The 25345-nt window shown below is 42.2% G+C and overlaps 1 protein-coding gene across 5 annotated transcripts in view; it reads right to left on the bottom strand.

The window, feature by feature from the left end:
* Nucleotides 1–288: 288 nt before the first annotated feature.
* Nucleotides 289–25345, bottom strand: part of LOC132862195 (teashirt homolog 2) — a 47180-nt gene continuing 22123 nt past the window's right edge. For 2 of the 5 annotated variants that reach the window (XM_060894093.1, XM_060894095.1), the window contains exon 2: nt 289–4123. In XM_060894093.1, the coding sequence (XP_060750076.1) occupies nt 1095–4123 (3029 nt within the window). In that variant the 3' untranslated portion in view covers nt 289–1094. Of the gene's footprint in view, nt 4124–14902; nt 14921–17623; nt 17752–22724; nt 22764–25345 lie in introns of those variants that run through there. The other 3 variants (XM_060894092.1, XM_060894094.1, XM_060894097.1) reach the window with 3 other exon arrangements.

Here is a 25345-nt window from a genome sequence, read left to right as displayed (position 1 = left end):
GGAAGAGAAATACTACCGTGGTCTTCTAGTCTGCCTATTATTAAAATTTCAATCGTGTATTTAAACTTGCACCAGTAAATTTTAATACAGCAAGTGTGTGGTTTTTTTTTATATAACTCTAACAGGCTGCAATGAGAAATGTTATTATGCCACATAACAGACCAAGAAACCAATCAGATGTGCTAAAACCAACACAAATAAGCTTCATCTACTGTCCTATCTATTTCCCCTGAAAACAACTCATAGTATTGTTGCCGCAATTAAAATAAATTCAGGAAGGCAGGTAGAAAAAAATGTTAATGATTTATTTTTACTGGTATAAAAGGTGCAGTATGTTCTGTCTCACTATCCTCCTTTTGATGAGACACATTTCTCTGCAGTGCTATATATACATTGATGTGAGACATCTTTATGTCAAAGTTGTCTAAATCTGTTAACTCACATACCGAATCTGAGCCTAAACTGGTGATTAAACATTTATTAAAGTGCTTTTATGTTCTATCATTGCAACACAAATATTTTACAGAATAATGTACTGTACATTTGTTTTTCTTTCATTTTTTCTTCTTTTTTTTTTTATTTGTTATTTTTTTTATTTGCATTTTTGTTTTGGAAATGTGTGTCTGGCTACCTGTTTGGATATTTTGTCCATCCAGGTACATCATCAGAGCTTACAGTTAATGCATCAATCAATTTTGCTGTTAAAAGTATTACAATTAAAACTTGCCATATCATACAAATAAATAGTCATAGCCAGGAGCTACCGCATGCAAACATCTGCAATTATGTTTCAAGCAATAATACAGTTCATTACTGGTGATGCAGTTGAGCAGAGTGCAAAGACTTATGTCAATGGATTCATTTCAGAATCTTTTGCAATGCATTTACTTACATTTCCTTCTAATCCAGCCAGTGTGTCCATTTCTCCTTAACGTGATGAAATGTTTTGTTTTTAAATTTATGAGCATACTACATAATGCTACATGTAACATGAAAAAAAAATAATAATTTCACCCGTTATTTTTTTTAATATATAAAAGCAGAGCAATTACAGTTATTAACAACAAAACTACATATAATAAAAACCAACCAAGCTACTCTTTGTCCATTTCAACAAATTGTGAATGATTCTCTGGAGATTTGCTGTGGGTTTTACTCAAGTGAAGTTTGACTGCATGGTTGCTGGCAAATGTCCGACTACAAAGCTTGCATTTGAATTTTGAGTCAATGTCTTCCTCAGTCACCAGTGCTTCAGTCATTCTAACACTGAAAGCTTTCGCCAGTTCAGGCTCTGCTACCTTTGTCTGGTGCTCGACTGGCAGTTTGCTCATGTCTTTGATCTGAAAACCGAGATGCGATTCAAGATGGGAAATGAAGGCAGATGGCATCCTAAACTGGGATGCACAGTCGTTGCAGTAGAAGACCGGGTGGCCTGTGTCCATGTTCTTTAAAAATTTGGTCCCACCTGTTTTCCTAAGTTGGTATTTAACGTTGGCTAGCCAGTGGCTGATGGTAGTCATAGAGAGTCCAGTAAACTTGGATATGTGCATTCGTTCCTGAGGACCAAGATCAGAGAGAAGATACTTGCCCTCAGAGGTCTGAAATAGACTGGATGCAAACTGGGCTTGAAGAATTAGCAAGTGCTGAGGGTTCCAGTTTGATTGCCTGCCTTTACGTTTGTGGACAGAATACACCTCACCGGACACATCTTCAAACCGCCTCACGTCTGACTCTAGTTTCATAGCAGGCACTCTGGATGGTATGGAGGGCTTTGGCGTCGTGGCTTTGGGAAGAACCTTCACCATGTCAGCAATGTCAGACAGTGCATGTTTCTGAGGCATTGGAGTGGAGGACTGCGATGAAAGAGAAGAACTCAGTTTGTTATGTTTGTTTTTTGTTAAGTCTATTGGCTGGTCATTATTTGTGAACATGAAGTTTCTGTTGGCCCTGATGACAGCGGAGGATGTGAGGACCGAGCCTGGTTTCTCAAGACCTCGGCTTAGTTCTGAGAATATGGGTTGGATGCGTTGTGACAGAACCCCCTCTTGCCTTGGCTTATTTGCCTTCCCCAAATGATTGTTCAAGACAGACTGTAGTGCACTTAAAGGGTTTATAGTAGGGACTTCCTGAGAGTCGCTGACAAAGTCTGAGGAACTGCTGTGCCCATTGCTGGCAGGAGGGCTCGGTGAAGGGTTGGCTGTGTCAGAGAAAGCTGGGCTCAACTTCCCTTTGATCGTGTCATTCCCTTCACTTACACAGTCTGCATCCAGCTTTGAAGAGGAAGAGGAATCATCCTGACAATCACTGTCATCATTCTCTGCCAGATCAAACTTGCTGTTCTGGCTCTCTTTGTCGTCGGATGCATCGCCCCTCTCCTTCTTGATGTCCGGATTGTGATGTCCCTGGAAACTCTCGTGTCCTCGAAGTCCCTGATAAAACTTTCCTTTGGGGGCAATGAGCCTCAATCTGTGGCTGTGACTCTGTTTAACCTGTATGGGGGGAGAGGCAGAAAGAGGGGCGTTCTTAATTACGCCTGATAGCTGGTAAGCTGCGTGTATGCTGGGGTAAGCACTCCAGCTGGGTGTCCCAGTCTGAGCCTTATTAATTGCTGTGGCCACTGTGTTGGCTAAAGATTTCAGTATATCACCCCCTCCGCTGGCTCCTTGCTCCAGGTCCTCCTCTCTTAGGTATGGGTATTTAAAACTAGCATCAGTACACTTTTGATCTGCCTCGTCTTGCTGGTCATCTTTTTTTCTCTCTTCTTCTTGGTCAGGTTTCTTTTCCTTTGGGGAAGATTTAAGAGAATCCCCAGAGGCAGTACTCTTTGGGGAGGCCTTCTGTCTCTCAGACTCATTAACAGTTGGTTCCGCTAGTGATTGCATCTTTTCTATTGCTAACGGATCAAGAGTTAATTGTTTACCCTTCTTGGATGCTGAATTTGTTACTTTGATGAAATGACCAGTAACCATCATATGAGTGGTCAGCTGTTGAAGAGTATCATGTGAACTTCCACATTCCATACACTTTAGAATCTGGGATTTGCATGTTTCGAACTGCCATGTGTAGCTAGCACCATTCTGATAGCCATATCGGCTGTTTGGAGCATTTGTAAGACCAGCTGACCTTTGGGCTTCACTGTAGCCTATAGTACCAGTAGTAGAGTCGGGGGAACAAGGCCTTGTAGATTCAAAGGCACGCTTCTTTGCTGGTGGAACTAATTTAGGAGTGATTACTGGAATAGGTTCTTTCAAAGGCACTTTCTGGTAATGTTTAGTTTTTATCATGTGGACACTTAGGTCTTGGAGAGAGTCAAAAGAATGTCCACAAAACATGCATTTCAGGACTTTCTGGGCATCCTCCTTGCCTTCCATGTCTTGTAGATTCCTCTTCCGGCTTTTGGATGATGAAGTGGAAGCAATTCCTTGTCTGCTATGGTTGTCATCTTGGTAGTGACCGCTCTTGTTCATATGCACTGTTAATTCTACTAAAGTGTCATATGCTGCACTGCAGTCTTTGCAGCGGAATCGACTGGCCCCTGTGAAGACTGTACCACATGCTTTGCTGCTCTGCCTGTACAGGTGAACTGAGCTGAACAGGTTGGGCTTTGACACAGGTTTTGGTGACAGTGTTTGCTGTAAGGTTTTGGACAGTGCATCCTGATGCCAGTCAAACTCGCGCTTCGTCGTTGCGTTGGAGCTGTCACAGTTTGGCTTGCTGCCGGTGTTGCCAACCTTAAGGTCTAGTCCGATATTGGTCCAGTAGGAGTCTGAGAGGAAGTTGACATAAGTTGCCCTCATTTTCTCAAGGCTGCTGTACATCTCGTCTTTGGGTTTTGAACCATGGTTCTCAGTGTCCCTCAGACTCTCTGGTGGGGAAGAGGCCTTGAAGTCAGATAGTCTGTCGCTGCCATCACTCAGACGGGACTCCAGTTCAACTTCCTGGTTGGACAAGACGCTGACTGGAGAATTCTGGAAGCTGTAGCTGCTCTTGTTGTCGGTTTCCTTGTCCTCAGGAATCTTAGAGCTGGTCTTTTCAGACCCCTCATCTTCATTTTGCATGTCATTTTCTCCCTCCTCTTCTGCCACTGGTTCAGGGGCACCGACATCATCATCAGGCTCATACACTGAAAAAGAAAAAAATATATATATTTATACATATATGTAAATAAACATTTATCAGTATACAGTTTTGAGTTCTGGCCGTAGCAATATATAGGAAAGTAGCAAGACGGTATATGTCATTCAGAACGATCTATAACATGCTGTAAATGGTGTGTTGTTTACATAATAGGATAGGTCAAGAAATGATCTGCAACAGAATAATTTCTATCTAGTTCTGTGAAATATGATGTCAAATGTACAATTTAACCTAATCAAATCTAGAGTTGAATGATCTAAAAATGAAATTAAAAAAAAAAATCAAATAAGGTCTTTTTTAACCCAAGGACTTTATGCAAGAATGAAAATTTACATCTACGGCATTTGGCAGACGCCCTTATCCAGAGCAATGTACAAAAGTACTGCCTGTTTGGCTGCCTGATCAAAATTCAAACCTGGTTGCAGGCACAATAGCTTTTAGTGAAATATATATGGGACCAGACACTTGCATTTCTTCTGGTTAATATTCCATTTTGAGTTACACTCAACACGGAGAACTGTCGATTGTAAGCTTTAAAAGTACTACCCCCTTCAGCCCCCTATAGGCCTTCAGCATTTGGACTCTGAAAACAAGACTTTTTTTTAAATCAATATTTTAGAGGTGCCTCAAGAGGAAGCCTGGAGGTGAACTGCTACCAGCTAATGGATGAAGATGGAAACGGGATTCAGGCTCTGAAAACAAACATGGAGTATGCATGGAGATTGGAGGCCTTGCGTACAGGCAAACGGACTCCCAGTGTGTGGTGACCTCGATCCAACACCATCAAGATTTTACATCCAGCAGACCAAGATGAGCGAAAGCTTCATAGAATACTTTTACAGTCTCCTGATGGTCGAGAAGGAAATCATGTTTTATTGAAATGGGTGTATGCTGTATATATATAGATTTCCCCAAACTGAAGAACTCTGGACTATAACTGGCTTAAGTCTTTATTTTTTCTGATGTTACATTTATTATATTTATAAAATCTCCATGATTTTACATGTGTAACAATAGCACTAGTAAATTGTAAATTGCCAGGTATTAAAAACAATTCAGCTAATTGTAGTTTCATCAAGACTTCCAGGTCTGGAAAAAAATACGTTTCTGCACGTTCATGACATTTTTTAATAGCGCTGGTAATCGTGGGAACAAAACTGTTTAAAAATATTCTCTCTGTAGGCACAGGATAGCTTTGATGAACCATTAACTGTATGAGGGAAACATTATGTTTTTGTAAGCTACACTATAAGAACAAGACAGTACAACACGTCCAGTACACAACAGCTACATATAGTTTAACCTATAAACACAGACTCAGGGCCAATTCTCTCAACTAAAGTAATAAAGCGTTAATAAAGTACAGACATTGTTATTATTTCACTATAACACAGACGTTTACACTGGAATTTCACGTTGACCTTTCCAATGAATTGCAACTGTTTTATCTAAAAGCAAACGCGTTCACGATTCATTTCAAATGCACTTACTTTCACACAACTTGAAAGAAATCAGGATTTGATACTGAATATTAAAAAGCCACTCTTTCTAACACTGAAGCACTGTTTTTCAAGCTGCATGGGATGCTGTATATTAATGCCACCAAATGCACAAATTAACCTCAAGCCTCCCAGATGTCTTGGAGAAAAAAAAAATCCCGTAGCCTTTCCTCCCTAAGCCATTTGTAAGTGTAAGCTTCTTTTTGCCAGCCTCTGATCTCTGCCAAGCAGCAGGGATCCAGAATACAAGATCAAATGCAAGGGCACGGGCCCTCAAGACATTAAGTGTTAGGCCAGTCTGCTGTGCTAAACTGCTACAGCGACGTCAGGACACAATACCTCAGCTGGGGTAATTACAAGGAAAATCCCATGCTCTCACCATCAATCATTAACGTTTAAGTCAATACACCAAGTAAAGCATAACTTGAACTAAGACAGGGATCATTTGTATTCGTTTTTATTAATGCTCACTAGCTTATATATTATTTTAATTTAGCTGAAGCGGTGCATAAACGTAAGGAGCACCCTTGTGTTTTTAACCCTCTTTGAATTTAGGAATAGCTATCTGGTGAAGTGATGATATGAGGCTGTGTTTTGGTGCTCTGTGCTTTTTCAAACTCGTGAAGGCTGCCTTGGATTTAAACAGGCTCGCAAAATAAGGGGCTGGCATGCTGATGCTGAGATTTAGCATGTCATAAACTCCTGTAAACCCTCCAATCTGTGTCAAAACAAATTTATATCTTCAGACAGAGATATGCAAAGGTCAAGAAACCTAAGGTGCCTGTCATAAATCAGCCACTTGAAGTGTTTATAACGTTAATCCATTGGAACGGACTCTTGGCATAACAAGACCTCGATTTCAAGAGCTCGCTGGTTGTCGGCCAAGCGGCTGTACGGGACTAGACAGCGGAGCGTACGCTGGGCAGTTCACCTATGATTTGCGTACACAAGTTGAATGCACACCGTTTGAGAGTCTGCTTTAATTGTTAGCAACCTGGAACTATAAGGTCATTTTCTTTTACCAAAAGAGAGCGCTACTGCAGGTAACTAAATACCCTTAAAGTCAAGAGTCAGGTCAAGAAGATTTCATTGTCATTTCCACTATATATAGCTGACGCAGTATGCAGTATGCAAAGAAATCGTTTCGCCAGGAACATGAAGCTACATAAAATGACATGAAGCTACATAAAACAACACAGAGATTATAAGAGATAATAGTGCAAACAGTGTGGGACAAAAGAAAGTGCAAACAGACAATACAAAACACTACAAGACAAATACTGTGCATACTGTATATTATACCCAATCTATAAATATATAAACCCTCAGCTTTAAAGCCACGGTCAACAGAGAGGCAAAACTAAAACTAATTTACGAAACAGTGAATGTCCAACTATATAAGCTCTCATATTCGAATAATCATAATCAAATCTCACAGTAAAAAAACAAATTAGCCGGTTTAATAGGCCGAAATAAAATATTGCTCCTCACTGGATACGATGTTCATCATAGCGCCAAGAGATGCAGCCACAGCGTTTATTGCTCTGTGATTATTTTCAACCGGAAATATACAAGAGCTCTTGTATATTAGGGGCTTTGCAAATATTGTGAAAGAACACAGTTTACTGTAAATTATTGCATACTGCATATGTTGTGTGAATTGTGCTTTCTGTTGCTGAGTCCAAGACAAATTCTGTGTGAATAAAAGATGTTGACTCTCTCTCTCTCTCTCTCTCTCTCTCTCTCTCTCTCTCTCACAATCCATGCAGTGTTTGATTGATCACATTTTTACTCCAAAACAGTCATAAAAAAGTGTGTTTCACTGTTTTTTTTAATGGGAATGCAAAAAATTATGCAACTCAGTCACACGTTTTGACACTAGGTTAAGCCAAGGGTGGTCAATATCGTAATTCTCAATGGAGCTGGTGTTTAGGAATTACAGCACTGTAGGCTAATCACTCATGGTGAGACAGGCTGAGTTGTGTTTGGTGTAAATCTGTCAATCAAGGGCCTGAGAGTGTATAAACCATCATGAAACTACAGCTTTCTCTAGTACTGCTGCTACGTCTGCCTAATTACAAGTGCTCTTTAACTGCTAGTATTTCACACGGCGAGCGTGTTTCGGAGCAAGCTAGAAGTAAATCTGTCAAGGGCTTGATTTGCATTCATTTAGAGGAGCGTATAAAGTATTGTTTCGTTGCGCACTTTGTGCGGCTACTTTCAGCACTTCCTTGGGGTTCGGCTACTTCGGTGTTAAGTCAGAGCCGACCTTCCTGAGTTCCCTTCTGCTGGTGTTGTTAGCGTTTGCCACATCAACATATATCCCTGTAGCTGTAACATTTCTATCAGGAGCACGTTTGTGTCCAGGAGACAGCGGCGGCTTTCAGGGCCCAGGAGGTAACACTATCTTCACACGAGACGCTCTAATTTCGAGGTGCCGCTGACAGGTCTGTATGTCTAGGGCACTTTCGCCATGGCTTGCTTGCCCATCTCACGCTACAAGGCTTTTTTTTCCTCTTTCTTTTTGCCCCACGCCAATCGATAGCTCTTTTTACTCCTCATTGATTGCCTAGCAGTGGGAGCGACCTAAGCAGAGGCTGTTATGACATTTCTAGATTTCCCCCTGTCCTTGGGACAATCAATTACATGCGCATGGCAATCAAAACCTCTTTGCAAAATGAACCTGCTCCATGACATTTTCATCTCCTGGATTTATGCCATGCTTTAAAAAGAGAGAGAGAGAGAGAGAGAGAGAGAGAGAGAGAGAGAGAGAGGGTCCAGACAGACAGGGTTGTCGTGTCTCACATAAGAATGCAATGTGCACCTACACACGTACACACCGCGTACACAGGCGTATGCTAATGACCCAGGTCAGGTGATTTGCGAAAATCCTGCGTGCATTCGGCCGTACAGAGGCGCACCTATGTCAGATATATTGCTTTGGTTATTGATTTTTGTCATCAGCTATGACAGCCAAGTCCGCTGTGGCTTTACCTGACGGTGCCCTATATAGAGTTCAGGAGTCTTACAGCCAGCAGAGCTGCAGCACAAGGAGACTTTGATAAATCACAGTAACACCAAGAAGCTCTCGTTTATTCCGGCCTGCTTCCTTTCCTGATGTAGCACAAAAAAAAAAATAAAAAGAAAAAAAAAAAGAATCATGATTCTAATAGACGTTTCCACGCTACACCCTACACCATATGGACCATGATATATAGATTTGTGCATAAAAACCTTTTATTAAATTCTACACCAGATTTAATGTCCACATAAATACAGGAATTTTTATTTAACTATTAGCTTAGAACAGTGAAAAATACAAAATATTAATTCGTATTTAATATTAATATTAATATTATTCCAAGCAAGTCTAGTCTGCTTGGAAATGTTTTTAAAAATGATAAAATATATTTTTCTATTACAATATCTCACAAACATACATGTGACATCATTTTTGTTTTTCTTTGGGAAATTATTCATTTAATTATATAATTATATCATTCAGCCCTACTGTGCAATCAGAAGGGAAAAAAATGCTGCAAACCCATGAACATAAAAATGCTGCAAACCCAAAGTAATACGAGAAAGAGAAATAGCGCCTAGTCCTAACAATCCCCTGAAATAGTTTCTTTTGTTGTTGTTGTTTTTTAAAGTGTTAATTAATGAATTTATTTATTTACTTATTTCTTTTTGAGCCTTTTTTTGTCTGATTCAATTTCCATAATTAACAAGCCAAGTTTAGGTATTTCACTTTAGCAAATTCATTCATTAATTAAAGAAAGAAAGGAAGAAGGAAAGGAAGAAGGAACGAAAGAAAGAAATCTATATGCGTTTTTCTGCTCATGCTTCCTCGGTTAATCCGTAACAGGCTCAATTAAACCATTTACCAATATTGAGCAGCGGGCAAAGACAGGGCTGTTCAAACATTTGCCAGCTCTGCTATGTGTCAAGATGAGGTGAGAATTGCCAGAGCTACTGGTTTAAAGCGCTTTATTCAAAATCACTTTACGGCTGCTACAAACATACACAAAGCGTTATGACGTGGCTGGAAATCGGATCTGTTTCTGAGTAGGATATTATATTTCAGGGCATTTTTACTTTATTTAAAAAAAAAAAAAAAACACGGCCATGTTTTTGTAGGCTAATGTGCTGTTCTGAAGCCAGACAGGCATACACACATGCAGACATTACAGCTGATTACAGAGCTATTGTAGTCAGTAGGAAGCCCCTTTCCGCTGTGTGTGTGTGTGTGTTTTTTTCTTTTTTGTTATATCTTTTCCAGGTTTCAGACTGGAAAGTGGACGAGCACAAGATTAGAGTTCATTTTTGTATGCATGAAGGAGATGTTACTTAAAGTGCATTACGTCCTTCGCTAAACACGAGCCGTTCGTGCGGATAAATGCCTGGCTTTCGTACAGCCGCACATTAAATATTAAACGCTTTAATATAATCAACTTCAGGTTCCCAATTCGGTTCCCCAGGAGCACACGGGGAGGAGTTGCAGAGGCGTGCACGATTGTGGAATTGCTGCAATGCTCGCAGACCGAAGCCGACTCCAGCTGTGCACTTTGCCGCATCAAAAGAATGAAGGATGCTTCCTATCACTTCACGCCCTGTAAGAGTAGAGCATGCTACAGCAGAGGTATGGCTTGGGTCAGGATATCACGCTTGTGGCGCTCGCCATCTGTGGCGTGTTTATAAAGATTCTAATAATGATCTCAGAGAGCTTCTAATTTAAATTAAATAATTCTCACTAAGACTGATTTATGACTGATCTCAGAGCAACTCTGAGCAAGGACAATACAACTTTTATCTTAGAGAGGAGGCGTGGCTTAACCTCTAACTAGGCATGACACGTTCTTTTGAAGACTGTGATTGGTTGGCCAATAAAAAATAGGAGCACATTTACAATATGGTCTATTATAAGCCTTTACTTTGCTAACATCTGTTATAAATGTAACAAAAGTAATGTAAATGTAAACGGAAACATCTCCGACACAGCGTATAAAGTCACATACACACACACACACACACACATATATGCCATTTCTGCGCTGTATCTAAGATGTTATCTCTAATATGACTGGTCATAAAAATAATTCCTACACTATCTAATCTAGTTCATCTTAATAACTCACTATCATTATTAAATATTGTCTGCGATACATTTCGTCTCCCTCATTACCTTTCGGCCATTTTCTCCTCTGCTAAAGAAATTCTTAAGCCTCTTAAAATTCCTCCTCACTACTCCTAACACTTTTTGACCTTTTAATGGTTCAGATGCTTTATTTATAACTTTTATCTTTCCTAGGCTCATCCCTTTAATTTTAAGGGGAATCGCCCACATTTCTAAGAATTTTCTTAGAATTAAGTCACTAGGAAAAACACTTTGCACAATGAAATTTACATGAACACGGGCCCTGGTGTTCATGTGACTAGGGGAAGGACGGCACCTTTAAGTTTTACTCGAACCTGAATCTAAATGGTATCCGAAACAACGAGGAAGCAAGCGTAAGGAGCAAATACGTCCATGTGAATATTCTTGACAACACGATCGCTGACTGAGAAACAGCTCAACATGTAGAGGATATGCTGTAGATAATAAACACAAAATGATTTACTCTCATTGTTTCCTGTTCATTTCAGTCACTGAATGATACAGCTGAATTTGCTAGGATACGATACACTTTAGTAGACTTTAGTGTGTTAGCTTTGTTCGGGATCTGGATTAGGCCACAATTTGTTTATGAATGATGAACATTTTCAGAGTATCAGAGTTCCTGGCTTTTGATTCTGTTTGTATCTCTGAATGTCATACTGTCTATGATTGTGAATGTGTATGTATCTGTATTGTGTATGTTTCATTAGCTTTTAAACTCCTACATCTATCCAGGTTGTCGAATCTTTCCATCCTGTGTGTTAACAAGCTGCCAAAGTGAGTGTCTTGCACAATTCAGACACCATTAACAAACTTTAGATTTAAAAAAAAAACAAAAAAAAACAAACAAGAGGTTTCACAAAGCTGGCAAACAAAATGGCTCAGATCTTAAAGGCTTTGTTTTTTTTGGTATCTCTCATTAACTTCCCTACGATCAGTTTTGGTTTTACTGTCGACTGGAGGCCTGAGCTGAGACGTGTCCTTTTCAGCACGAACTGAGCGTGTAACTGAAACTGTAAACGATGACCAATCTGTTTCCCTCAGACATGAGCCATGATTCCTGTAAACTCGCACGGAATCAGATCGAAAGTCTGGATGTGGAACACATTTGTTACTCATAATGAATAACGCATCGTTCGGGTCGTGCTTATCGTCATCCGCTTTCCGTACCACATCACTCCCAGGGTCTACAGTCTGTTTCTACCCAGGGGAATTATTTTTATGTGGTGTGCGAAAGAACTGCTGAACAGAGAAGTGTCTTCTTTGAGTACTTATTCACCTTTATCAAGCTTAAACCCCAAAACCCCAGACTCTCCTCCTCCCTCCCTCCCTCCCTCACACACACACACACCTGACCAGTCAAGCAAACAGGGGCAGTGCTAATAAAAGCCCATCTTGCTTCGCTTCCAATTTCCCTGATCGAATGTCACTCAGGAATGTTTGCATGGCTGAGAGACAGAAAGCACTTTTTTCCTCTTTAAGGCAGCCGCTTTCTGATTAGCCTTGCTTTTGTTTAGCCTCTTTTTTCTCTTTACGAGCTGAAACGAGAGGAGGATATAGCCCATGTAGCCTGAGCTGCGCCGAGGTTTACAATGCATCTCACGACACCTGCAGAGAGGATTAGACAAACACGAGCGCCTCGATGTAGGCTAACACACTGCCGTTCTACTTGATATTTACCTATGGATTTCTCACGACGGGCCGCTGTTGTGAGAAGTTTGGGTGTACGCCATGTTTCGTAAAAGGATTCGAAACGTGAATATCTAGCGTGCTAAAGTATTCGGAACGGCTCAAGCTAGTACTAGATCATGACATTATCAAATGTCACACCATGAGAGGGAAGAGAATAGGAGAACCTGCGTACCGTGTTTTTTTTTTTTTTTACAATGATCATGCGGAGCCCGAGCTCCACGCCGAGGCATTGTGTGTCCTCGTCGAGCTCGGAGTGGAAGTAGGCGAGAACTGCTAGCAGAAGCATGTCCACTGGGACTCCACCGAGCCTGTCCTCTGCGCTTGATATGAAACAAAAAAAGCTCTTGTGTGTGTGTGGCCTTTGCCTCAGTCACCTTCGCTGACACATATAGAAGCCTGGATGTAGAGACGACTTTCAAAAGACAAAAGAAGTGAGGCTCGCTGAACACGTGGCCAACTACTTTAAATATTTCTGCCTTCGTCTGACGAAGGATCCGAGGTTTCGTTTTCACAGATTTGGTTCTGGAAGTGTTAATTGATTTCAAACTGACTCCGTGGATAGACAACATGTTTGGGTTGATGGTCGTCACTTCCAGAGCCTATATGACAGCTTAAGGGAAAAAAAATCGCTTTTGACACCACATGAGTGACAGTGAGGGACATCTGGCTGATTCTCCACTTGCACAAGGAATCGGTCGTTTATGTTAAGACGCTCGCCTTTTTTCCCCCGAACACGGGCTCTGAAATCTCTCATTAAAGTCAACTCCTGGCGTTTCCCGTGCTCCGAGGAAAAGAGAGATTATAACAATTTGTATTTTTCCCTGACTTCCCCTTTCCTCCGCACCCTCCCTCTAGCCCTCGGTGGATCTTTCATTAGATTCTGGCCGGGCTCCAGACACCACTTTGCCTTATACAAGCATTTTTTGTTCAGTTTTCAGCAAAGGAGGCATTTTTAAAAAAAATATATTTATATATATATATATATATATTCCAAGTTCATTAATAGGAGATTGCCACTTTCTCCCGCTTTCATTAAATGCAATGAGGCTCGCAGGTAAATCTGCTCCAGGAGCGTGGTGCTGTCAGTTTCTGGAGAGACCAAAGGCTGTTTGGTGGCACGAGTGAAAAGAAATGGAAGGAAGGCTGTCCCGCCAAAAAGCTAGTGGGGAGATGCGCTGAAGAGGAGAGAAAAATGCCTCCAAAACATAGTCCTCTCCATTGGCATTCATTTTAATGGCAAATTTGTCGCGAGCTGTTGTCAGGCACCCTCGGCGTAATGATTAGGCCCGCTAGTCGCTGCGAAGCACTGACTTCAAGACTCGCCTGGTGAGCATTGTCAATCCGTGACAGCACACAATGGCGGCCTGAATTGTGAGACGGGTTGGCAAGCTCGTCCCTGGGAAAAAAAAATAAAAAAGTCCCCCCTCCCCTACACCCCTTAAAGCTGCATTTCTGCTGTTAGTGGATATTTTGTCGCGTTGATATCGAGTTGATTAGAATGAAAAAGGAAGCCAAACAACTGAAAGGCCACAAAGCTCCTCTTAGTGAAGTGTGGGAGACTGACAGACCTTCCTGGAGTTAAACTATTCACTACTTCATGAAAGAGACCTTCTCTATGCACTCCTTACAGAGCGCGGGGCGGTTTATGGAACCGCCAGAACCCAGAATGCTTGGCGCTTAGTAAGAAATCCTTGTCAGTTCCATCCTTGTCCAGTTTTGCCTGATTCCTCAACACCCAATAAAATACCATGAGTCATTTCCTTAACTCTCATTCTGACATGGTGGATAAATCAGTTCCAGCACATGAATGACTAATCCACTTCTGCAATGTTTTGGCAGCAGAAAAACACATTATTTGTGCTGTGCCTTCGATCTGCATGGTGATGAAAAAGGTAAGTAGTCGCATTTGTAAAGGACATGTGCTTAATCAGAGTTAAATTATGCTACAGTGAATAATCCATCAAGCTGGAATTCTCGCTCTGAGTGAAATCAGACACTTAGCCATTAGTAAAATCGGACAGATGTCTAATTTTGTAAAGGCATATTTTTGTTTAACGTGAACTTGGTGTTTGTTTAATATGCGGTATACGCGTGCTTAGCCTCATTATGTCATGCGGACGGATCGTTTTCTTCCTTCAGACGCTCCACGTCGCGCTTGCTCCTGTCATATCTCGTCCGTTCTAGTAGTGAGAGCTGAGCTGGTGGATCTGAAGATGGCGTCGTGCTCTTAATGTGTTCCTTCAAGCATGCTGTTGTTCTTGAAAACAATATTTAAAGTGCACGATTCGCTTAAAGTGAAGAGAAATGAAATAAATACATACATAAATTAATAACAAGGAGTTTTTCCACGTGGATCCCTACTATCACCTACTGATCGGAATCGGTGACACTGACACGCGTTCACACCCATACCTACCTGAAATCTCCCGTCTTCCTGCTCCGCTCGTACTCTTATTGAGTCGCACGGCTGTCCATTAGCTGTAATGGAGTGGGAGGTGGGACGGAGCGCCTCTCATTAGACGAGTGCGGTGCAGCCCATCTTAGGCTGAAAACGGTTAATTTATGGAAAGGAGGGAGGGCAGATGAGGCGCTGAGATGGAACAGATATCCCGCAACGGCTCAAGGCAGGGGGGAAGGAGAGGAGGGAAGGGACGGGAAGAGAAAAAAGGGTAGAGAGATCCCAAGCGAAAGTGGAAAAGAGAGAGAGAGAGAGAGAGAGAGAGAGAGAGAGGGAGGGAGGGAGGGACAGAGGAACGGCTAATGGAAATGAGTGACAGGCTTTCAGAATGATTTACAACGGGCGGCTGGGCGGCGGAGCTGCGGCGCTTTTGATGGATGATCCTGAAAGACGGCGCGCGACCATAAATCATGTCTTTGAATCATTGACAGAGATAAAGGAGGGGGAGAAAAAGCAATGGCATTGATGCTCATTCTTCCAATAATGTACATTGACGAGTTACACTAGCGAGCCTTAATTAAAAAGTGAACATGTGGTCCTCTTTCTCTCTCTCTCTCTTTCTCTCTCTCTCTCTCTCTCTCTCCAGGCTTTGGGTGGTGATATCAGTCATGTTTAAAAATGCAGCGTGGCACCGTCCTCGGCTCTTACTGCACTTCTTAATGGAGAAAAAAAAGAAAAGAAAACAAAAAAAGGATCAAGGTAAAGTTGTTCGCCATTCAATTTCCGACAGCTGGCGGCTTTCCGTTTGGTGAAATGTGAAAAATTGTCCATGCCGTTGTTTGTATTTTTTTTTTTGGTGCTGTGCCACATCAGGAAAAGCAAAAGCTATTCTGAAAAAAAAAAGTCTGTCATATTTACCAAATTATGTTTTGTTCCATTAGCATTTTAACTCTGTGACATTCAACAAAAAAGCCCACACTTCACATTTCTTCCCAATTTTTCTTTCCTTTATAGGCCCTGGATAAACACACACACACACACACACACACACACAAACTCACTCACAATGTTTGACTCAAATATGGCCATTTGTCAGTCCATTGTTACTGTGACAAGTGCAAACAGAAACACGACGGGTCAAACTTTGGGAGGACGGTCGTTTCCAGAGCATCTCCACTTCTGCCAGGTCCTGATGGATGTCAGAGGAAGGGACAGGAGAGAACAGGGGAAAATGGAGAGAGAGAAAGCGAGAGAAAGCGAGAGAGAGAGAGAGAGAGAGAGAGATGAGCACGGCAGGAGCGGTGGCAGCCTGAAAGCCTGGCATTCTGCATCAGCTGGACTCCTCCAAACTGCACACAATAGAGCAGCGAGGTGAAAGTAATCCAGAACATCTGTCCCGGGGCTGAACGCGCTCGGCCTGTTTGTTCTGTTAAAGGAAAAGAGGTTTTCGAGCCACAGTGCGCTGGAAATAATGGACACGAATATAAGTAAAGAACAAAGCTACAGACGTCAATATTAGGATTCTCGTAAAAAACACAATGAGTGATATTCATTTGTACCAATGGGCAGTTTAGGTGCTTTACCCACTTGGCATGTTTGTTACGCTGAGAATCAGAGTGCGATGATGGTCTGCTTTCAGACGAACCCTGGTGCACTTGCATGCCTCAGGAATCCACACAGTATTTTTTCTGTATTATTTTGGTGGCGTTATGGGCAGTGAGGCGTCTCACTTCTCACCTGTGTCCACAGGGTTCCCCTGCCTCTCGTGGTACATCTGTGTTGTGTCGTTGGAAACTAAGGATGCTTCCTTAAGTTGCGTTCCCGTTTACATAAAATGCTGCACGGTTCCAAGTCTCGGGTTCGGCTTCCTGTCCCGCGTTATGGTTTTCTCGTACCTAGTTTCTCATGTGAACTGTTTGGGAATAGGCTGCCAGTGTGAAAGCTCCCTCACACACCAGTGCCCATACTGGCATGTTTTTGGGAAGTGGGAGGAAACCTGAGAACCTGAAGGAAACCCGTGATCGACCCTGTGAGCTGTGACACGGCCGTGACGCCGATATTGACGAATTTTATTAAGGTTCTCTTCGCAGACCTCTTCTGCCAAAGCAAGCACAGGGTGAGAGGGGCAAATCTGTAAAGCACTGTTTTGACAACAGTGACAGAGTTTTGTTTCATTCCTTTCAGATTTCTCTTCGAAACCCGTGATGATCGCTGAAAGTCGACAATAAGGCATTGACTTTTCAGATGGCTCTTTCACGCTGGCTGCAGTGTTTCTTATGTCACAGCTTGTCGCGCTCTCTAAAGAAAATGACATGAGCTTTGCGTCAGAGGCCAGACCTCCTCTTGACTTGGCTTCTAGTTGTTGTGTTTTAGATTATAACCTTGTACCATGGTTTTGCAAGCTTGTGCATTTGTGTGTGTCTCTGTGTGTGTGTGTGGCCGCTTGCTGAAACACATGAAATCCACCTCCAGCTGGACGATGACATTTTGGCTGTTTGAAATGAAACCCGGGCAACAATAGTGCTCCTGCTGTGCAATGCTATGGCACACACACAAGGCCTAGTGTGAGGTATCAATGCCACACATACAAACACCCCCCCCCCATCACATACACACACTTTTTTCTGCACCATTGGGATGAGTAATTATTTTCTGCATATTGTGAAGTTGTACATCTATCATGTCTGATCCCATACTGACATTTTCAAACACGGCTTGATGGACACCTGAAGTAATTACTTGTCATTCTTCCGTTTGAGGATTTTCATGTCTTGCTGCTACGTTCCCCGCAACACTCTGCTGCCTGCTCTCCTCCGGCGCAGCCGCGCGGTATTTTAAGAAACTTCATCTTTTCGAGATGATGGTATCTTAAAAAAAAAGGGGGAGAAGGATAAAAAAGCGTGTACAAAAATCAACATTCAGACACAAAAAAGCGTGCTTCAGACAAAAAAGTCTTGAGGATGAGTCGAGTAATGATTCGCGTGTCCGCCGGAGTCTTTCCAGCCAAATGAACCGAGGAGCTCGATAAACTTCAGAGTCCCTTTGTCTTGGAGTGCTCATTATTTACTCGACTCGAGACCCTATGATCTTAAACGGTCTTAAAAGATGATCCATATAGTAATGAAGTCAGTTCTCCCACTGGCCGCATGCCCAAATACACAACATAATCAAAACAAAGGCGCTGGGGATTGTGAAGAGCGGCTCTGCATTTGACTGACAAACATTACTTTTATTCGTTTGTCGTACCCGTCTTCTGGCAGACAGACTAATGGTTATTGAATACTAATTGATGTATTTAGCTGTTGAGGAGCATCGTCACATTCCTTTTTGCTTCATGCTGGTATTGCCTTAAAGAAGCTCAGCCTTAAAGAGCACCTGAGTCCAGGAAACATTTTGGCCATGATTTGTCCGAGGTGAGAAGTTTAATAGGAGGACATTTCCACAATTTTACAATCTTGAAAAAAACAAAGAGTAAGAGCTTGTTATATCACGCAACGTTTAGTGTCATGAAAACTGCACTCACGTGGACGCCGAGTTACAGCTCGGCTAGTTAGTGCTCTGCCAGGCACCGAGCTTGATGCCGTTGACAGCGGTATTAACACGAAAGCTCGACTTTCAGCTGATCTGTGCAAGCTGATCTGAGTCTTTGGATGAAGAGGTGAGAGAGTCGGACAGGCTAAAAGGCTAAAGCGCTGCTGCAACACTCTTTGAAACGAGGGGACATATTGGAATGGGACGTGGTGATGTAGGAATCTGTGCACCAAAGTGAAAACAGACCAGCACGCACACGTTCGTTATAAAGATTCATACCACAAGTTGCTCAGGGTGCTCATTACTTTTCTCCTATAATGTTGAGCAACATTTCTGATGTAACCTTTTCTGTCCATTGGTTCGGACCACCCTGCTTGCTGGATGGGGTGGAAGCCGTGTTCTCGAGCCCAAGGACCCCGATGCATGTTGTTCTTGGAGGATCGTGAAAGCAAATAGGCACTTATAAGAGCCCTGCCTCCGCTCTCGGTCAGAACCAAAATGCAGTCAAGCCATTCATCAAAACGCCAGACAACCTGCTCCTCTGCCTACCCCATCCACCCCCTCCACCCGATGGCACCGGCCATCTCCCTCATCTCTGGGTTTTAACTAGGGCTCCGCAACATTCCAGAAATGACAAATGATACTTATACCTCTGGCCTGTACCGAATCAATAGGCATGCAGAACGGCTATCCATCTTGCTAGCTATCGACAGCTGCTGCTCGACATCAGAAGGGGGGGAGAGAAGCGCCTGGTGGCTTTATTCAACAGCAAGACGTGGCTGATGGCAGTGTCTATTTTTTAGCCTGAAGTTTGTAAACTGACTGCTGACTGTCCCGTCCTCTAAACCTCAGGATTCCTGTTTGCTACATTACCCGGTTTACAGAAACAGGAACGCCTTCCCGATTTGGACTAAACCTACGCAGATGACTGTATCTGGTGTTCACTTACAGCAATCAATCATTGTCACGCCGACGTCACAGTCTCTAAGCAAATTCACCGACCGAAACGTTGCGTCTCACACGCTAAGCTCAGAAGCATTATCCCAGTGACCTCCTAGGCAGGGATGCTGGCTGAGCGCTAAGCTAAGCTCACACCTGCGTGTGTTTACACGGCCGTGGGTGCTGCTGGAAGCCGATGGCGGCGCGATACGACTGCGTCTGTATCTCAGCAGCTGACAGATAGCACTTCAGTCCAGCTTTAGCTGCACCTCCCCTCGAGGGGACGTGATTGATGACTACCACCGCCACCTAGATCCATTCTCTCTCTCTCTCTCTCTCTCTCTCTCTCTCTCTCTCTACACTTAGACTGAGCGTGACACTCATCCCTCACGCCACTTTTAAGATGCTGTTTTGTAAGGAGAGAGGCTTTACAAATACACGCGTCTGCGCTGGGGAAATTCTTCGAAGACGGATGACGGGTGAATTTCGTAATCTGTTCTGAGAGAATAAGGAAGAACTTACAGCGTGGTGTAGGGTTTACGATTTAATCATTTCTACACTGCCACAATGTCGAGCTATATGTCCCCTAATCATATTATATCCATATTGGTGTCTTTGTCATTTAATCCTGAATTTACTCCAAAGGGTAAACAGGTATGCAGTATTTCTCTCCATTTGCTTTTTTCTTAAAATTCCACATCTACTGTTGATTAGCTGTGGTCAAGTTAGCCGCTTTTCTCCTGATAAAAACTGTATGTAACATTTAGGAGAGCTGCTTTTTAGCCTTTTAACTAGTAGTAGAGCTGCGACCTTCTTCAAGTGAAAGCTTCATTTTAGTGATGTTTTAGGTTTCGCACCTGAAAGAATCAGTGAACCGTGAAAAAAAACACTTATCTTCAGGATCGGCTAAAATCCTGATCCTTAATGCCGTGGTCATATCTGGGTTTTTTTTTTAATCCTTTTTATAATTAAACTCAATGCAGCACTCTATGGATTTATTATTCTTTTTTAATCTGTTCTAAACAATTAGATCATCAATCAACATATTTTTTTGTGGTGAATCTAATTAATATCCAGCCCAAGCCTAAAGTACATCAACATCACGAACGTCTTTTTTGTTTTTATTCGCTTTTGAAAAGTTAGTAGTCTGACGCCCTGTGCCTTTTAAGAAACCGGTGCCCGAGCCATCCGTTTTAACGACGCGACCGTAAACGTGTTAATGAACACTTAGCCCAGCCATCTGGAAGACAATTACACGGGAACAAACACACCAGCTCAGCAACTAAAGGTTGGGTCATCAATCACAGACAATTGTCACAAATGAGATGACTGTTTTCTGCCGAGGCCTTGGCCTCGTAACCCGACGAACTGCTGCGTCCAGGGGAAAGGAGCTGTTTTTTTTTCCCTGTTCCTTGGTTTAAGAGTAAGAAAGAAAACAAAGAAAAAATAGCCCGTCTTCGCCCACTTAACCATTGTGTTAAAGACAATCGGCTTCATTAGCGGTATCGACTGCCAAAAAAAAAAAAAAAAAAAGAAGTGTGATCTAAGAGTGCGGTGCGTCATCCCAAAATAAACATCTCGCAATCTGTCTACATTAGGTGAAGACTTAAGAAGGAAAAGTGAGAAATAATTGTGCATCATAAAAAATGCAAATGAGATGCATTTTTGTTCTATTTTTAACTAGAACACATCGAGAAGCATTGCCTATACAAGAGGAAAAAAAAAAAAACATGTTTAATAAAGTGCCAGTCCTCAGAGGTGTCCTACAGTCAGGCTTAAGCCTCTCCTCTATGAGTAGTCTAATTAATTAACATTTCCTCCCTTTTTCTAATTGTAATCATATGCCCCTTGGGGAGCCATCACGGACTGTAATTGCAATTAAACATTTGGATGAGTTGGTAAAACAATGTCAACACATGCAGTTCTTTTGATGAGCTGCACGAGGAGGGTATAGGGGTGGCTCGAGCGTCACTAACACACGCGCGCACACACACCACAGGATATTACTGGACGGTGCAAAATTCAGATTCAGGCACTAACTCTTCCTCGTTCGTGCTGCCAGGTGAGAGTCGACTGCATGCAAAAAAGGGAAACAATGACAAAAAAAAAAAAAAGTCCTTTCTTCTGACTGTAATTTGTCTTTGTTTTAAAAATGCTTAGAGATGTTTTTTTTTCTCTCAGTATGGAGATGAGCAGTCTTCACCTGGCACTCGCTTTCTCTGTCTTTCTCTGTCTTTCTCTCTCCCTACGAGCTACGGATGAAATCTGAACTATTCTGGCGGCATCCTGATATTTTATTTTACCCCAGGAGCTGCTACTGAGTCACCGCCGAACCTTGAAATATAAAAATCTTGCAATCCTGTGGTCAGCTTGTGTATGTTTTCCCTTTATTTATTTTTTTTTTTAAAGCTGAATAAATTCTAATGGAGATTTGAACAAAGATCAGCTACTTACTTTTTATATTCTAATAAATACAAGTGTATAAAATATCTAAAAATCCTCCAAAAGTGCTTAATAAACACAGACGTGGTCTTATACGTGCTGGTGTGCCACAGTCGGGGGTGAGAACGGCGTGTTTTTGTTTTTTTTTTATATATATTTTTTTCTTGCGGGAAAATCAAACCTCAACATATTTCCGTGGCAAGTTGAGGACGAGCTGCTGACAGTGCATCAGAAATCATTTTACGTGATCAACATGTAAGGAATGTGAGAAATCGTATGTTGATGACAGGGAGTGTCAGCGGAGGAGCCGTGTTTGATAGCGTCTGCTGTTTCTCATTAGGCAGATGCTACTTCACGGAGAGCTGTGCAAACTGTTGGATTCGCAGTATGATCCTTCCAACGCTGATTTAATCTTAGCGCAGATCTTAAACGAAAGGCTTCAATCAGGGCTTATTCTTTGATGGGACACAATACGGGGGTGTGTGTCATCTTCTGTAAGCTTTCGTTAACAAAAAACAAAACTATCATTTATGAAATAATAATTGCATCTTTTATCCTTCTAACCCCAAACATGTACATTAAAAAAAAAAGATCCCTTTGTGTAGTTTGACCATTAAATATTTGCTGATGCGTTTGAACATGCACACACACACACACACACACACACACACGAGAGAGAGCGCAAGCTCTGAAACCCCCCCTTCATTTAATGATCCCCCACTAAGGAGGATTCAGGACACACACACACACACACACACACACCTCTGAAAGAATTCAAATCCCTTTTCCCACAACCTCTTTCAGGCCGTGTGATAAATGACACCCGTCATTCCACCGTTGCCAAACAGCTCAGTGGGGAATTGTACTGATATATGATTCACAAGAACAGGAAATAAACTCTCCCTTTCTCGACGGCACACTCACTCACCAACTAGGGCGGACCTGGACAGCGTCAGGGCTCCACCGTCTAAGAAAGGAGACAGCCCAAAAAAAAAAAAGAAGGGAAAAAAAGACACCAAGCGGCGTCCACCCTCCACTGAGGACGGATTTAAAAAAAAAAAAAACAAGACACAGAGCAGCGCTGAAATACGCTGATGACGAGTTTTTTTTTTCTGAGAGGAAATCAGCAGGCCCACTTGGGCAAGGTAAAAGTATGCAATTATCGAAGGGGGTAAAAATCTCAGCGAATGAACAACCTTCCCCTGCCCCCAATTATAATAAAGCAAGTGAGGCTAATTACTGGCCCTTGATTATCTGAGATTTCTGTCTGTGCCTCTGAAAGACAGAAAGACGACAAGATGTAGAAATGAAAGAGGGAGGGGAAAAAAAAACAGAAACAAAGAAGAGAAGCTGGCATTTGGCTGGACGTAAAGAATTTGCCCTTTCTTCACTGGCTCACTCTGAATTTATTGTATGCAGCTTGGGCTTCTGAATCTCTCCACATACAGAACTACATCACATTTGGCTTTTAAATACTTAAAAATATCAGATCTGTATTTGAAAATAATACCTTTAACAATACGTCTTGAAAACTTACACTTTAACCGTTATGAATATTTCACACTTGTCCCACTACTAATGTGTGTGTGTGTGTGTGTGTGGCCTCCCACTCCAGGATATGCCCAGGGCCAGGACGAGGGTCTTTCAATCACTCCGACAGCGACATCCTTTCGCCATCACCGTCACAGAGGCCATTTGCGAAGGTGGGGGGGACGGAGATATTTATGAGCAGCGCGTTTGCACTGGCGTGATATACGGCCTTGTAGTTCATCTCCTGCTCGTTTTTCGGCCCTGTCGAAGTGCTCCTGTGAGCTTTTTGCTGGACGCGGGTTAATGCAGGCAGCAGACGTGAGGCACTGATCTTGAGGCACCTGGTCTTGTATTTTATAATCAACGCTTAAATAGCAGGAAGGAGTGCTTCCTACATCTCTCTGAGCGTCCTACAAGGATGCAGAATAGTTCTTGGAGACTCGAGGGTTCCGCGTACTCTACTGTACTGTACAACAACAGAGCTGGAAACGAAAGATATGTATCTACAATAATGACACCGTGAACTCGACCACCAGCCATCCAGACTCATGAATAATCCAAGATGAATATATTCGTGACATCAGTGTACGTTTGTTACGCTTCAAAAGTGTGACTACATCCTTGTTATATCGCAGCTTATAAAATAGCACTTGATCCAGCACTTTTTACTATTTTACATTGACGTTTTATGTGACTTGTGAATTGATAAAAGTGTTTGGGGATATAGGAAAACCTGTACCACGTCACTGTCGCTGTATTTTGGACAAAAAAAAATGACCAAAACTTTAGACAAAATTACTATAAATAGGTCCACTTTTTAGATTTTGCTAGACGTCTATGATATTTAGACCGTGAGAGAAAATCAGTGCTAATGATCCCATTTAAACCTTCACATTAAAACAGTTTGTATGCTGCTACTGTACCGTCACACCATTTAAAGTCATTATCTTTAAAAATATGAAGCGAATGTAAACAGATGCTACAATAAGCCAAAAGGCAGGATTTCTTTTCCCTACTCTTCCACCATATTTGAAAATAAACAAAACACACACCCGAGACTACGATGCGTTTACCTGAGTACAGTGACTATTTTCCCCTCTTTCTCTTTAGAAATAATAATTGCAAAGGAAATCTTGCAAAGCCTTGTGGCAGATTAGAAAATGAATTGGAAATGGCTTCAAATTGTCGCTCGAAAGCAAAGAGGCTGCTTTTGCACCACAAGGGGTTCCTTACCTCAGGCAGGAAGAGTATTAAAAGGAGCCATAAAAGAGCTTAGTAATGGCATCGGTAATGTTTCATCACCATTAAAATGGCTCAAAAAACATCTGCTTTGCATTTTTCACTCCCCTGCTTCTCATTTGTCTGTGAAACTTTTTTTTTTTTGCTGGTGTGCCCCAAACTTCTTGAGTCCTTTCACCTTCCTTCCCTTAAAAGTGGGGTGCATTAAAACTTCTGTGCTGTCCTCCCATGCTGAATTACGGTTCTGAATCATCTTGCCTGCTCCCTGACCCGGTGATTTAATGACTGTTTTTATACGGCGCCTGAAACGTTGACCGTTTTCAAAAAGCTGCCTGTTCAAAGCGACTCCTCGGCTATTTTTTTCGCGTGGGCGAGCTATGTTTTGACTTTCCGGTTTGTGCAAATTTTGGGGACTGCGGCGAGCAACATAAAAGGCTTTTAACACACGTATCAAGACTGGGCAGTCCTGCTACCAGCTGAAAGAATTACAAGAAATTCAGCCAAATACCACCAATCAGGGGCAAACTCTAAATAAAAAGGTTTCCCAAGATGCACCAGAATAGACAAACATCATTTAGCTGACACCATCATCCAGCGCGACTTACATTTTTATCTCATTTTATACAACTGAGGGTTAAGGGTCTTGCTCAGAGGCCCAGCAGTGGTAGCTTAGTGGACTCGGGATTTAAACTCACAACCTTCCAATTGGTAGATCAACACCTTAACCACTAGACCACCACATCCCCAATAGCGGTTTCCCAAATAACATACTAAACACTT

This window comes from Tachysurus vachellii, chromosome 19 (assembly GCF_030014155.1).
Source record: "Tachysurus vachellii isolate PV-2020 chromosome 19, HZAU_Pvac_v1, whole genome shotgun sequence".
NCBI lineage: Eukaryota > Metazoa > Chordata > Actinopteri > Siluriformes > Bagridae > Tachysurus > Tachysurus vachellii.
The sequence above is the reverse complement of the archived record's forward strand: the minus strand, read 5'-3'. Positions and strand labels throughout refer to the sequence as shown.